At 40.0% G+C, this 15,837-nt stretch overlaps 1 protein-coding gene across 2 annotated transcripts in view; it reads left to right on the top strand.

Moving 5' to 3' along the window:
* The window catches only part of CBFB (core-binding factor subunit beta), a 38,807-nt gene that overhangs the window by 14,049 nt on the left and 8,921 nt on the right, over positions 1 to 15,837 (top strand). The window contains exons 4-5 of one of the 2 annotated variants that reach the window (XM_056500784.1): positions 4,398 to 4,514; positions 10,018 to 10,113. In XM_056500784.1, the coding sequence (XP_056356759.1) occupies positions 4,398 to 4,514; positions 10,018 to 10,113 (213 nt within the window). Of the gene's footprint in view, positions 1 to 4,397; positions 4,515 to 10,017; positions 10,145 to 15,837 lie in introns of both variants that reach the window. The other variant, XM_056500785.1, reaches the window with a different exon arrangement.

Genomic DNA, 15,837 nt, shown 5'->3' on the forward strand with positions numbered 1-15,837 from the left:
GCAGGATGTGTGGATGGAGCACACAGATAGCATACCTCCAGCAGATCAGTTAAATGCCCTGCTGTTGTGAGATAAGGATTTACTAGATGACTAAAATAGGATGTGAAACCGAGGTTTTTTGTCTTATGCTAAAATACAGTAGCTTTTTTAAAAGTAATTGAGAATTGTCCTCAATTTAAATAGTTTGGATTTTAAAATATGAATGAATAGTGTTACAAGAGCCCTGTCTCTGCCTGTTTTTAACACCAGAGATAACTCCCTTGGAGCTGGAGGAGAGGGTTGCTCATTTAAATGCAGATGAAAAGAAATAACAGATTATTCAAAAGAATACAAAAGGGAAGGTGAGATACACTAAACGTTGAAGGTGTGGCATGGAGGTCTTTGAGAGCAAGCCAGCTGGGAGGCCAAGCACAAACACAGCTCAACAACTTAGAGCCCAGCTAAGCCTATTCATGCAGCACTTTCTCAAGTTTGTGTGTCTCTACGGTGCTGTTTGTCCTCTGTCCAGATAATCTGCCAGGAGATAAGAGTGTTTGCTCTTGCTGCTTGTTTGGTCAGCAAGCAGAATATTTGTTCTAATACCAAAAGCCTGTTTTCAATGTAAAAGTAACTTGTCTACATTTCTCATTTAAAAATTCTATTGCTGCTTTGATCTGTAGTAGGAGTTTGAAATGGAAGATGTTATTTCAGATTAAATTAGTTCTGTAATAGCCACCCAAACAAAAATTCAGCTGCTATAAACTAGTAAAAATTGCATATTTCAGTATGTGACACTTTACCTAGGTTTCCTAGTCTAACAAAGCTTTGGCTGTGCCAGTGTGTGGAGAATGAGGGTGCAAAATAAGAGAACTTACTCTCATCCTTGAACATGTGTACAAAGATTGGTAATTTAGTTACACAGCTGTCCACTGTCAGTGGCAGAAAAGCCATACTTCCTTTGGTTTATAGGATGGACTGTATTCTGAATAGAGACTGCTGCATTATTCAGCTTTTCCTCTTGTGTGTCCCTATAATGGTGTTTCTTTATGTAACATTAAATTTGTCCACTGAATATGAGTTTGGTAATTGCCTGACTTCCAACCTCTCCTCCTTCCTTCTGTTTTGTAGTGCTTTTCACCTGTCTCTTGAATTTTAAAGCACTGACTGCCAGGCATTGTTATGAAAAGTACCCAGAGGCGTGTGGAGGATTTATAAAATTATTTAAATGCAGGTAATCTGGGGTTAGCAGTAAAACCTTGAAAGAGTTTTTCTAACAAAGACCTGCTTTTATCTACTTCTATAATATTAGGGAGGGGGGAATTTTGGGTCTTTTTAGAAATAATGCAACTTTTGCCCTTGGTCTCCTACCATGACTATATTGAGGCAATTTTCAGAGCAGACAATTCAGAAATTTTTTGGAAGACCACTTTGCTGGACTTTTTGTGCCATAATAGATAATGTGTTCACAGACAGAGCAGTAATTTATTAATAATTCTGTTAAGTTCAGAAGTTGAAAGGGAACCAACATGGTTTTTATCTGAAAAGAAGGAAATATGTGGTTAAACGTTTTTGGCTATAATCTGAGGTGGTTTCCATTTTCCTGAAAGAGGAGAGGGGGGAAAAGGAGCTTAAATTCCTTTTTCTAAAATAAATTTAAAAGTATCAGTATGCATTATTGTGTTTTAATGAGAGAAAAGTTCCTGCATAAGCTCGTGGGGTTTCAAGATGAATAATTACTATGTTTGAATGATTATGTGGTAATTTCAAAACTTGGAATAACCTGAGAAGGAATTCATGCTTTCAGAAGTGAAAAATGGTTGTTTATCAGAGTTTTGAAGACCTCCTGAATCCGGTGTTCAGGATTCCAGGGCTCAGATTCAGGAGCAAGGGCAGCCTGCTTTATCTGGAAGGGTCAGGCTGAGTGCCAGAGGTTCCCAAGCTGCTTTGACAGCAGCTCAGCTGTTGGCTGGCGTGCTCAGGGCAGATTGTAGGAATCAGGAATCACATCAGCTCTGTCAACTTGTTTCCCCTTTGACTTCTGAAGGCTTTCATAGAATATTCAGTGCTGCTGGGGCTTCCAGGTGATGCATTTGAAGTGTGGAGCCCTCAGCAGCTATGTCTGAGCTCCCTGCTGTTTGCACTGAGGCAGGAAGTTTGTGTGTTTGCACTGGCAGCTACAGTGACCAAGGCAGTTGAACGGCCACTGAAGCAGGTTAGTGGCAGCATAATATTCCTTATCAAAGAAACAAACAAAAAGTATTCCTGGACAACTTGGAAAGCTGGGTTTTGTCATCTGTGGGAAGACCTGTGTAACTTTTGGTGTCCCAGGCTGCTGTTGTGGGCCAGAAAGATAGAGGAGGTTAGGTGAGGGGTAAACCCTAAATAAAGATCAGCAAAGTGTTGGTTTGCTCCTCCAGAACATGACCATCAGAGTATGGGCTTTTTTGTCTTTACAGAACCATGGTTGGCTTATACTGCCTTCTTATTTCCCCTCTTGAATTATTCTTCATTTGCCTTAGAGAATGACAGTTCTAATAGCCTCTTTTAGTTGTCTTTCACTTCTTAACTAATTAAATACATCCATTAAGTGAATGCTGTGTCCTTCATTTGTTTCTTGTGAGATGAATGAGTGAAGACTGTACTGAAGGGATGCAATGTATTTTGTATGTTTGAGCTGCTTAATCTTGAAATGACAGCTGTGGGAGGTGGTTTCCTGGTAGTCCACATCTTACTCATGCTGGTTCTGACACCCCTGCTCGCAGAGGCTGTTGGCTGGTGGATGTCCCCATGGTGTGCTGTCCCCACACAAGGCTGGGCTATGATGACTCTCTCAGATGGGCACAGAAAACCACACTGTGCTCTTTGCAGAGACCCTGCAGTAGAAGTACTGGTGGGAAGAAGATATGCTCAAACAAATAACATTTATTGCTTCATTGTTGAGCAGCTGCATGTTGTACTAATTAAAAGCTGTGTCACTTCATACCAAAGTGTGATAAGTTGTAAAAATCAGGCTTGGAGATCAAATGTTTATTTTCTTTGGCAAATAAAATTACTTGTTTGTCAGCTCAATTAATGTTATTTGTTCCCCTTCTTCCACTCATGGGCTGCCTTTCATGTTGTGTTCAGTGCTTAATTCTGCCAGCACAGCCTTTGCATGAGGGGGGCTTCCCTGCCTCTGTGCCTCCTGCTTCTTGAGCCCTTTCTTTTTTTGCTTGAGTGACCTTAGCTGGTAAGTGTGGAACTGAGCAAGTAGGCACAGTGGGGGCGCTTTGAAATGCATTATAGTGCTAAACATCAATTATGCTTTGATGAGGATTTGCCAGAGGATTAATTTAGAACTGTTAGAGGAGGCACTGTCTGAAAGTTCCCCTCCCTGGCTGAGCCCAAGCTGCTCCTGAAGGCTGAAAAAACTCAAATGGATTTGGAATGTCTAAACAGTCTTTCAGTCTGAAGTGGGTGCAGGCATGTGTGTAGGTTTGCCTCTCTGGTGATTCAATATAGACAAACTCCCATTCCATGAGAGGTTTTGACATGCCAAGTAGGCTGAAATAACTATTGAAGGTTTAATTTTTTTAATATTTTTTTCTTTTCTATACAATTCAGGTAATTTTGCTGTGAATCTGTTTTGTTTAAGATGGATATTATTAATTATAACATGTCAAACTCATTTAGTGTTATATTTGCTTCATTTTAATTCCCTTGTGACATCACTGCATTGTGTACTGTTATCTAGATGTAGGGCCTTAAGATCTTGCATTGTTCCGTGCTGCAGCACAAGACACAGTGCACATTGGTGCTGTACTTGGGTTTTCATCAGCTGGTGTTGTTTCTTTGGAAAAGCCTTTCACCCATGCTACAACTGACACAGGAAAACTTCCTTATTTTTAGCACCGTGTGTATTGTTTATTTTACTGACCTCTGAGTAGTTTGTAAATTTGAGGAGGACTGAAACCAGTGCTTGGACTTTGTTGAAATCACTCATTTATTGGGATAAAATACAGTGTTTCTTGGGAGTAAGGAAGAGTGTGCTCATTTAACTATTTAGATGTGCTGTAGGATCCTCCCTGACTGGCAGCACGCCACTTTCTTTGTGGCACAAAGGTGAGCTAGCAAGAAAAACTCTCTCTCAAGCAGTAAGAATTCGAACTAAATCCTGGTGCACACCAGTTTATAAAATGAGAACACAGCTTAAATTTATTCCATCCAGTACAGTAGGCAAAAGTTAAAGCGCTCACTTGATTAAAATGAGTTCTTGGAAAGGAAATGGTAGAAGCTGTTAAATGGAGTCTCATGTTACCAGCTGGTTTGGATGTTCTTCTAAGAATACATATAGAAGCTTCCTGGATCAGTATTTTCATTGTGCAGGCACATGTGTAAGAGCTTGCAAATTCATAACATGTGTTTTGCTTTTATTCCAGGTGTACTTGAAGGCACCTATGATTCTCAATGGTGTCTGTGTAATCTGGAAAGGCTGGATAGACCTACAGAGACTGGATGGTATGGGCTGCCTGGAATTTGATGAAGAGAGAGCGCAGGTAAGACAGTCTGCCCTTGACTACTTACATATGTTTGCTCTTCTGGAGGGAAATGCAGTTTTTGCCTTCACTTTGAGTACAAACTCCAAAGAAAACTTGCAGTATGGAAGTTCAGAAATGTGGTTGTAGCAAAACACTATTTTAGCTACATTAGGTCAAAATGTTAGGAGCAGGAATAATGTCTAGTTTACAACTTTGAGTGATTTTTTGTAGTTAATAAAATACTTTTTAAATACCAAGGACACTCTTCTATTGTGCCTTGCCTCTCCCTAATTTAAGAAAATAATTTGCACATTAATGAGATTATGTTAATGTGACTATGTTTGGGATTAAATAGAAACACTTTGTGTCGAAGTGTCTTTGGAGCAGTCACAGCCCTGAGCACTTCCTCCATGATGCTTAGAGAGAATAGTCCTGCCACCCTTTGTGAATCTGTGAGAAAAGCCACAGACCAAAGCTTTTACTTGAAATCCACTTTTTGCTGTGCATTCACTTCTTGCAAAGCTGTGTCAGTGACTTGGATGAGTTCAGTTCCAGCTGCAGGAGTCACTGCTGTGGACTCTATGGATTAGCAGCCTTCAGGCTGTGATGCCTTACCCCACCAGGACAAGTGTGTAGCCCTGAGGAAGGCAATATAAATCCCAAGGTTCTTCATCTGTAGTTACTAAGTTTTATACATAATGTTAAGTCACAGGACTTCTGAACTGTCTTCTGAGAGCAGACCGATGGGAACGTGCACTCAAGAGGAGGCAGTGTCACTCTTTTCCAGAACTGGAGAGTGCCTGGAAGTGGGCACCCCTCCAAAAAGGAGAAGGGTCAGGTGACCTGTGGGTTTAATTTTTCTTAATTTCTCAATAAATGTTTTTACAAGTGCTTGGATTACTTTTGTTTCCCAATGTGTATATGCTGTCTTAACAACACTTAACAATTCCCTTTTGTTATCTTCTGAAAGTGTTTGTGCACTGAGGTTGTGATTTACTCTTTGTATGTGTGAGGGGATATCTGCATGCTCTCAGGTGTCAGTGCTTTCCTGAGTTGTGAGTATAGGGTGCTGAGCTGGAGATATTTCTCTGTGTGGCTCTACAGAGATGTTTCTACACAGTTACAGGTGTGTAACATGGTTTTAGTTTGTGATTCTTGGCGACTATGAGGTTGTCAATGGTCATTCTGCTTGCTATGGTAGTAGTATCTAAAAAAAGTGCACAGAGAACCCCCAACTCCTCCAGTATCAGGGAATCTGAATTGCCGACTACGCCAATTAAATGTCAGGGTCCACACCACATGCGGAGTCCTGATAGGTTCTTTTAGGGATCTCAAAGCACAAAAGACACAACAGGGGACAAAACCAGTTTACTTTTGCAAAAGATGCACTTTTATTTAGTGCCAACAGAACGCGATAGAGGGACAGAGAGAGACAGAGAGAGAGAAAAAGGGGGTTGGGATTATAGCTACCAAGACGGGCAGACGATCTTCGTGGAAGCAGCCGAGGTCCGTTGCCGTCCGGGGAGATCTCAGGGGTCTTCAGTTTGAAGGTATGTTTTATAGTCTTTTCCAAGGCGTCGGGCGACTGGCCAAAAGGGGGGAAGATTTATGGACTATTGTATGTGGAGATCGTTGCTCAAAGAAGCAGGTGGAAACAGGACGGTGCGCAAGTGGCCTGCGTAGGAGCAGTGCATCATGGCAAGCTCCAGGCACACAGCCTGCGTAGGAGCAGCGCTCCATGGCAAGCTCCAGGCACACAGCCTGCGTAGGAGCAGCGCTCCATGGCAAGCTCCAGGCACACAGCCTGCGTAGGAGCAGTGCTCCATGGCAAGCTCCAGGCACACAGCCTGCGTAGGAGCAGTGCACCATGGCAAGCTCCAGGCACACAGCCTGCGTAGGAGCAGTGCATCATGGCAGCTCCAGGCACACAGCCTGCTACGAGCAGTGCTCCATGGCAAGCTCCAGGCCCACAGCCTGCGTAGGAGCAGTGCACCATGGCAAGCTCCAGGCCCACAGCCTGCGTAGGAGCAGCGCTCCATGGCAAGCTCCAGGCACACAGCCTGCTACGAGCAGTGCACCATGGCAGCTCCAGGCCCACAGCCTGCGTAGGAGCAGCGCACCATGGCAAGCTCCAGGCACACAGCCTGCGTAGGAGCAGTGCATCATGGCAGCTCCAGGCACACAGCCTGCTACGAGCAGTGCTCCATGGCAAGCTCCAGGCCCACAGCCTGCATAGGAGCAGTGCACCATGGCAAGCTCCAGGCACACAGCCTGCGTAGGAGCAGTGCATCATGGCAGCTCCAGGCCCACAGCCTGTGTAGGAGCAGTGCATCATGGCAGCTCCAGGCACACCAACAGTCCTTGTGATCAGTCCTGCAGCAAGTAGCCTGCGTAAGAGCAACACACCGTGACCAGTCCATTGTTCTCACACCTGAGGGAGCAGATCGCCCTTGGTTGGGATGGGCACCAACTGAGAACAGTCACTTGGCATTCTTCTCTTCCCTGGCCAGCACCTTTAAACTGCAGTTCTTTAGGCCTCAGGCGAGGGTCGTTGGGCAGAACAAACGAGAGGCTCTTAGATGGACTCTTACAGTGCCCAATGTCATAAAGAACTATACAGACACAGGAGTAGCTGCACCCTTATATGTGTTAGTATTGGAAACATTTGGGCAATCTTTTACATTCTTCAGTTTCCTTTTTCCTGTATCTGTCACTCTGCTTCCTTATTTAAAACTGTTTAATGTTGCTGGTGGCAGTTGACTGAACTGCTGACTTTGATCCCAAAATAACACTGATGTCAGAGGGGGTTTAAGTGCCTCACACAGTATTGCCTGTGTACCCACTGTCGTTTGAGAGCTATCCAGCTGTTCTTTAGACCCCCCTCACTTTTTGGAAGTTTTTCTTAAGCAAATGTAGTGCTCTTGCATTTTCCTGTCTCTTACCACTTCATACTGATGCTGAGATCAAATGAAATTTTTCTTTGCTGTCATACTTCAGAAAACAAAATACCCTTCACCACATCAACAAATTCTGTAGGAAGAGAATCCACATGTGTTAACATTGAAGTGTTTTAATTGTACCTGTTAAGCTACTGTTTTTTCCACTTAATCCACAGCCTATCCATGTCTTGCTACTAAGTGGTCTTTTTGTTACTGAAAGCCCTGGTTCTACTGCTTGCTCAGACTTTGATGGACCAACACATACAAAGATGTACATACATGCTTGAATATATTCCCTCTTTGGGGCTTAAATTTTCCTGGATTTGATGTTTGAGCGTCTTTGAGACTGTTTCTGTCTTCAGTACTTTTGCACCTCTTCTGTAGCAGAGCATCTTGCTATCTCACCAAGTCTTTTCCTACGGGGCTGCTGTGAGGATATGTGTATAAGTGTGGGTGTGTGTAAACTTCTGTTTTTAAAATTTCTTTCCAAATTTTATTTTCTGGATTGGGAGATTTGGTTTTTGTACTGTTGTCATGTTGATTGCTCATATTTTACTTATTCTTATTTTTCTGTGTAAATTAATACCAGGAACATTTCTGTAGAATAAAACTAAGATGTATAAATTATTTGGTTCCATACAGCTGAATTTGCTAGGCTAGTATTACTAGAATTGAATGACATTTAAAAAAAAAAAAATCTGTTAAACTCCTGTTTGTATAAGGTTGAGTTGTTTCTTGATTTGTTAAAATGTATCACCAAGAGTAGAGCAGAATTTTATGTTTTACTAAAAAAGTTCTGATACTTTTCAGAACTTTCTCAGACATGAGCAAACTAGTGTTTCAGCTGTCAACACATCTTCATTCTGGATGCCAACATACTGATTTTTTTTCCCATGAATTTCTAATTTAGTTTCTTTTGGTTATGACCTTTTCTTTAAAATATTCCATCCAAGGCTGTATGTCAGCCTTTTATTTCATGACCATTCTAAATTATGGTAAAATGCAAAAACCTTTGAGGAAAAAAAAGAATCATCTTCTGTTTGTCTGATTTAAAAAAAGAAGTTAACAAAGACATACATGTCTTCTGTAAACTAGAACTAAGGCAGCTTTTCTGGAGTCATCTGGGAGACGAACTTATCTGTTTCTCTCTAACCTTCTGCATTATTAAGAACAAACTTACTTTCCACTCTCTGACACTGGTTTCTATGACTTGTATGAACGTTAAAATGGCTGTAAAGGGCAAAATTTGAATCTTAAAAAAATTTTTGGTGTTCAAGTATTATCTTGTTGTCAGCTTTAAACATTGCACGCTCGTCCCCAGAAAGAGACGGCGGAAGGCAGAGGCTGGGATTGGCAGCTGTTTGTATTTCCCTGCCTTGGGCCACCAGGGAGCCCCTTCACATCATTTCACAGAGCTGCTCCAGGGCCCATGATTGTGCCCAGGGCAAAAAAGGCAATTTAACATTTTCTCAGGCTGGGGATGCTTTATCTTAAATTGAAAAATTTATGCGCTTAGTCCCCAGGTATATTGAAACTTAGCTGTGCTCTCTACATGTTTATGTCCTCTAACAGTCAAGGTCAGCTTTTTAAAAAATTATCAGCTCTAAAATAACATTTGCATGTATGGGGGAATTGTAAGCAGAGTTAGTAGTAATTATAGTTGAAGAGCTAGAAGGAGGGAGAGCCAATACAGTTTATCCTTTTCTGGTTTGTGGAGTCACTTCAGATGGGACTTTTCCATTCTGGAAATTTAAAAATTCTATGTGGAACAGTAAATGTATTAAGAAATCTCTTTGAGAAAAATAACTTCCAACCCAGTTATGTTACTAACACTTTATGCAAAACATTTTCTGGTAGAATATACAGTTTGAAGGATTCTTTTTGAGTGTTAGTTTATTAAATCTTCCTGTGCATAAGCCATTATTGAAAATAAGCAAAAGGGCTATTGAAAACCTTCAGGTTTGTCCTCAGTTATATGGGAATGTGTGCAAATTGGTGGAGGAATAATTTCTACTTTGCACTTTTCTATGCATCTAAATTTAAATAATATAAATGGTACACAAGTACTATAAATGTTCATACTGATGCAACTGCAGCAGCTTTTGATAAAATGAAGAATTTATTTGGTTTGTAACTTCGATCATACTTACTTTTAAATGCAAGATAATTAAGTTGCCACTAGTGTAGTGATTCCAGTGGACTTTTCCAGGTATATCTGTGAATACTGTTTTCAAAATGACTTTTACAAAGAGAATAACATGTATTGCCTTTTACATAGAACTTCTGAGAATTCCTAGCCTTAAAAAAACCAGCAGCATTTAAACTACTTTGGAACAGCAGCTCTCCTTTGAAAATTTGTTTTAGTAGTAGCTGCATTCCAGCTTTGGTTCTCTCTTCTGCCGTAGTGAAGGTGAGTAATATTTCATTAACTGTATTGACATTTGCTGGAACTCGCCTGTGTTCTAGCAGGTTCAGCAAGACATACTTGACTTTACTGCCAAGGGATAGTTAATGCTCAAAAAACAATGATTTGGTGAAAATGAGGGTCACCTTTTGTGTCACTCTGTCATGTGCTTTGGTAGCAGGAGGATGCATTGGCACAACAAGCCTTTGAGGAGGCTCGACGAAGAACTCGTGAGTTCGAGGATAGAGACAGGTCTCATCGGGAGGAAATGGAGGTGAGGGTTTCACAGCTGCTGTCAGTAACTGGTTAGTACTTTCCCAAAACTTTAGATTGTTTCCATTTGTCTGTTTGTACAATGTTGTGTATTTTGCTTGTTCAGTGCTGTTATATAAAAATTGCAAAATGCATTGTTTTTTGCTCTTGTAAAATGGATTTCAAGTTTTAAAATTTTTGATAAGAAGTCTCTGATCGTGTACTTTTTTCCTTTCTGCAGATGATCTTTTCTGTGGGTACTTAAGCTGTAAAGACACTTATTTACAGAGTTGCCATTTGTCTCTGAAATAATACTTTAATAGGTGGGAGAGGGATCTTTTTCTTCCTGCATTTCTCATGAACACAGAAAAGGCTTTGGGAGCTGCGGGGGCACAATTTTGGAGCTTGTTATCCCATGTTGTGGGAAAAATTACCAGCCAATTTAATCAGATGCCACAGTCTGCTTTCTTGTACAGGCTAGTTTTATTGTCTCCTCACCTTTTTCTTACTGGTGGGAAGTCTCACTCTTTTTTTTTCACTGGTTTAGTTTCCCTGTCTCATTCTTTGCTTCTTCAGGGCCCCACAGTCTTGAATCTTGTTCTTTCTTGATGAAAGCAGAAATTACTGGGATTGAAAAAAGAAGAGCCAGGAAAGGGAATGGAAACCAGCTGCTCTGAGATGTCAGAAAGGCAAGAGCTGTAAGAGGACAAGTACATAAGGGGATTTGGCAAGTTTAGGCAGGCTAAGGTCAGGAGAGAATAGGGAGAATACAGAAGGGCTTTGAATTTCTTTCCCTTACTAATGCTGTTTCTTACTTCCTGCTTCATCAGTACAGCCTGACTTAACTGTAATCAAATATGATCAATCTGCTGGTTCTATGGTTTTTAGAAAATTTGATTATTGTTATTGCTAAGCTACTTTTCTTTTGGCATCCTTTCTGGTAATTAGGATGATCAGACAGGCTTTCTTCTCTTCCAACTACAACTGGAAAGCACTGAGCATGAGAATGAGAGGGAGCAGATAGGCACAGAGGATAATATCTCTCACTTTGAAGTGGCTGGAGTATGTCTCCTTGCAAACACTGCTGCAGCCAGGTCAGATGTCAGCTGTAACAAAGGTAAAATCTTTGCCTTGGAGGCCTTGCTACCACTGGATTCTTGGAGCAGCAGCTGGATTGCCTGAATAATTCTGTCACAGCATAGCTAGAACCTGCTTGTAAGTTCAGAAGGAAGGTAGAATTAGCTTTAAGCTGTTCATGACGACCTGTGCTAGCCTGCTTTAGTTTGAACAGCATAGTAGGAATTTAGGTCCAGCCTTATGTCTGTGACCTCAATATACATATAACTTTTCTTGATATATTCTACTTACACTGTGCCTTTCATCTCCACTCCTCTTATTACAGAGAAGCCATGTGCATGCTGAGGGTTGAAAAAGAATGAGGCTTCCTGGAATAACTTCTGGAGTTCTGAGAGACTCTAATTTTTTCTCCAAGTGTAGAAAACACTTACTTGCAGCTAGGCTCTGCAGAAGTACTCTTTCAATTAACAGTGAGATTGAGTTAATTCTGGGGCTTCGTGACAGACATCAAAACTCATGACACTGAGACACAAAAAGCAACATCCTTGGCTGTCTGCAGGAGCTGGATTCAATAACTTCTGAAAACACTCTTGCTTTTAATAAGGCAGAAAGCAGTTCCTATTAAGGGATGTCCTTATTAGCTGTTAGTACCCATTTTCTCTTGAAACAACAATAGTTGTTGTCCCAGCTCTAAAGCACTGGTGTAGATCACCTACAGAAAGGAAGAAAGAAAAAATTACTGTCTTGAAATATATTTAAGCAGAATGAAAAGTATTGTCAAGTTTATTTCAAATTTGTGATGTCAAATAGGAATCTTTAATAATTACAATACATTGTTTTGCATACTTTCTTATTTATTTTTCTGTGCATGTTTAATATGTCTAACCAAGAGATTTTTTTCCTCCAGTGCTCATAGGTCTATAATTGGTTTTTACATTTCAATTTTTATTCCTGTGTTTGGGGTTAGATGTCCTGAACATATATCTGGAATGTTTACAGACAAGCTTTTTGTACTTTTGATCTCAGGACTGCATAAAAATTAGAATCTTTTGAGATGAGATGGGAAAGAGCAGAAGTAGACTTACAATGCATTCCTAAAGAGGAATCAGGTTTCTAAATCATTCATTGTTACCCTTGTTTTCAATCTAACGCAGCATTTGGGCAGAATCGAATGAACTTTAATCAGTAAGCACTTGGTGTTTATGATGCTTGTACTGAATTCTCAATAGAAAGTGATGCATAGAAGTGCATTCCCATGTTTGTTGTATTTGTGGGCTGTATTGAATTTTCTGATGCTGACATGCTCAGTCAGCTTGGAAATCCAGTTTGTCAGTGGCACCCTTCAGATGATTGCATTGCTGACAGCTGCAGAAACCTTAATCCAGACTGCCTTGTGTTCTGTTTCTGTAATGTCAATGGGGCCAGCAGTGTCTTTGGTTTCACTAGAGATGGTACTTGAAGGCTTTTATATGGAAAAGGCCAGTTCTAGGTGTTCTGAGTGAATATTTATGTACATTATGCTAGACACAAATGAAGACACTTTCCTCATGATTGTTTTAATATGATTTCTGTACAGCCTTCATCCTTACTAAGGTTTAGACTTTTCTTTTCTGCCATGCTTGGCATGGACAGTAAAACTCAGAATTGGCAGATGTGGAACAGGATCTCATCAGTGTTAATGATGGTTTTAAGAATTGCAACACTGTAGAAAATCAAGATATTTCTGACAGTAGAATTACAGCCGAACTGCCTTTAATAAAGACCAGATTCTGCCTCAGTGGGGGAGGGAAGGGGAATCCTGCAATATTCCACCCACTCCTACCCAAAACAGAGGCGCCAGCTCTTTGGAAATATTTATCCATCCAAAGCCTGGCAGCATATGAAAATGATCAGATTCAATTCTTTATTTATACAGCTTTCTGGGTAAAAAAGATTCCCTATTCTAAGTCTTTCTGCAGACTTAAAATAAAGTCTGTAGACTTAAAACTCCCCACATAGGAATGATCAGTGATAACTCATTGAAAACAATGTTAAAACGTCTTGTGCATGGCAGTTGTATATTATGATGGCAACACTTAGCAAGGGGAAAAAATTGCAAGTAACAATTTAGAAATTATCACTTTGGTAATTTTCATTTTAAAGTATCCTGAAAAAAAACCCCAACTAATTAAAAAAATTCTCGCCCCTAAAAAAACGTGAAAAAAACCCTTCAGGGTTGTGAGTTTGGTTTGCTGTCTTTTCATCGTATGGAATCCCTTCCATTCTAGTTTAGCACACCAGGTCTTTATTTTAATGAACGTATGCTTTGAATCTGAGGGTATCTAAGGTGGATTATGCTTGAATTTTCAAAGGTGATCATGTTTTTGTGCAATTACTCTGATGTAAATAGGGTGGGAGTGAATTTAGGAATTTTCATTGAAGTTTTTAAGCACCTCTGAGTTGAACTGTGTTCTGTTACATTTTTAACATAGTTTGTTTTGAATACAAGATGCTTTTGAGTCAACCTGTATAGCTTGGTTACATCAGATACTGCAAATCCAGCCCCACTGTCCAGGATTCTTTTGTTTCAAAGATACTTTTGAAGTCAGTGAGTGTTCTTAGTGCCTTCAGAATTGGGATACCTAATAAGGCATTCCAATGGCTTTTGTTTTTACAAAAATGCTGGAATGCAGAGACAGTGCATATTTAATAATACACATTAAGAAAGACCTTATCCCCATTTAAAGATTATTGTTAAAAAAAAAATGAGGTGCATGAACTTGAAGTATTTGTATGTTCCCCTTGCCAAACTAGAAGAGCGTGGAGACTGAAGGAGGTTGGTGAGGCAGATGTTTAATTTTCACTGTCTTTATCTCCTTGTGTCATGGTTGAGAGAGTCTGTACGAGTGTCTCTGGTGTGGTTTGACTATGAATGACCAGAGTTCAGTGGCAGGATAAGAAGTGTTCTACAGAAATTACTCTGAAGTTGCTGTCTAGACGTGAATTTCCAGGAAGAACTTTTGCTTGTTTTTCAGTCTTCTGGCATAGTGGCATGATGCAAAAATGTGTTACTCTGTCCAGAATGGCTTGGAGAGATTTAAACAGCCCCTGGTTGGTGAAATTAGAATCTATTGGAAGTAATGGCCTGGTTTGGTGCGGAAAATCCACAAGCAGGTGCCTCCTGCCAGCTCTTTGCTGGAGCAGATGGCACAAAGCAGTGGATTTTCAAGGGGTGGGTAAAGAGAAGAGGCCCTCTGGTGTGTTGCTGTGTGCAGGTGGGGGTATTTGGTGAAGATTTGTTTTGTACAAACTGTAATTTCAGACTTGCAGCGATCTGTGGGAGTGTGCAGTTTGTCCTGCAGAGTTCCTCCAGAGCTTGGCTTGGGATGTCCCCATGGCTTTACTTGGGGATGGGTTGGATCTGTTCTCAGTCCTCCAATGTAATTTCTTCAACCAGTATTTTTGAAATGTCATATTTTTCTACTTTGTGTTCATTTCCTATGTTACTGCTGTGCTCTTTATTTTAGCAACATTGTGAGTAAAGAGGCAGAGTGGTTTGCTCTCCCTAAAACAGTCTAGTCTAGCAATCTGTCTGTTTGTGGTCTTGTGCTAAATATAAATTACATTAATGGCTAAGCAGAGCCATTTTGGGAAACTGCATGAATTTCCCATTTTAAAAACCTTCATTTTGCTGAAAAAAAAACCCTGTTTTGGAAATTTTTTTTCTTTCAGAAGCAATCCCCCTCTATACAAAGCACCAAAAACTCCCATCAACTCCATCCTTTAAAAAGTGCTGGAGTGAAAATTTACCTGAATTTTAAGTAATGTGTCCTGCCCTAGGTTTTTACATATTTTTGTTGTTTGTTGGGAATTACCAGTTGAAATGAGCAAGACAGACTTCATGTAATTGTGCTGAAACTGGGAACTCTTAAAAAAACAAACAGAATTTTGTTACACTAGTGTAAACAGTTTACAGTTGAAAGAAAATAAAGTAGTAGGACTGACTTTCTTGTTCTTCCCAAGGTTCTAGACAGTGAAATTATTCTCCTTTTCATAATTTTTTCTAAGATGAAACTCCTAGTGTAAATAAATGCTCTAATTATATTTTTCTCAAATATAACTGGCTTCAGAAAACATATAGTATCACAATAAGTATGTGGGGACTTTTTTGTTTTTAATTTGAGTCTTGAGGTTTTTAAAAAAAAATTTTCTCATCAGACTCTCAGATTTTAAAGTGTTGTTTTCCTTATTAATCTGGAATTAATTTAATTAGTGTTTATTGTAAATACTCTCCAAACTGATAATAATAGAAAAATAGTATAACCTTTAACACATCTTTTTGGATTTGAAAGAAACCCAAACCATTAATTTTTTATATGCAGTGGGTAGCTTAGACTTGGTGTATGCTTGTATACAACCATAAATAATTTGTTTAGATGCAAGATGGATACAACATAAATTAGAAAGAGGTGTTAGAGTGGGAGTATGTTGCCTCAAAATGTTCTCTTCATTGCCAGTCCAGTACAGGTAGGCCAGTTAAGTTATGATTGGTTTGCTTCACAAGAACTTAAATAGCTGGTGGTTGTGCCAAAGTGCTATGGAATGCATAGATCAGAAAAACAATTTGTGCTGTACAGAATCAATGCTGACTGTAGGAGGAGGAGATCAATCTTGCAAATCAGGGAATACT

This window comes from Oenanthe melanoleuca, chromosome 11 (assembly GCF_029582105.1).
Source record: "Oenanthe melanoleuca isolate GR-GAL-2019-014 chromosome 11, OMel1.0, whole genome shotgun sequence".
Classification (NCBI taxonomy): domain Eukaryota; kingdom Metazoa; phylum Chordata; class Aves; order Passeriformes; family Muscicapidae; genus Oenanthe; species Oenanthe melanoleuca.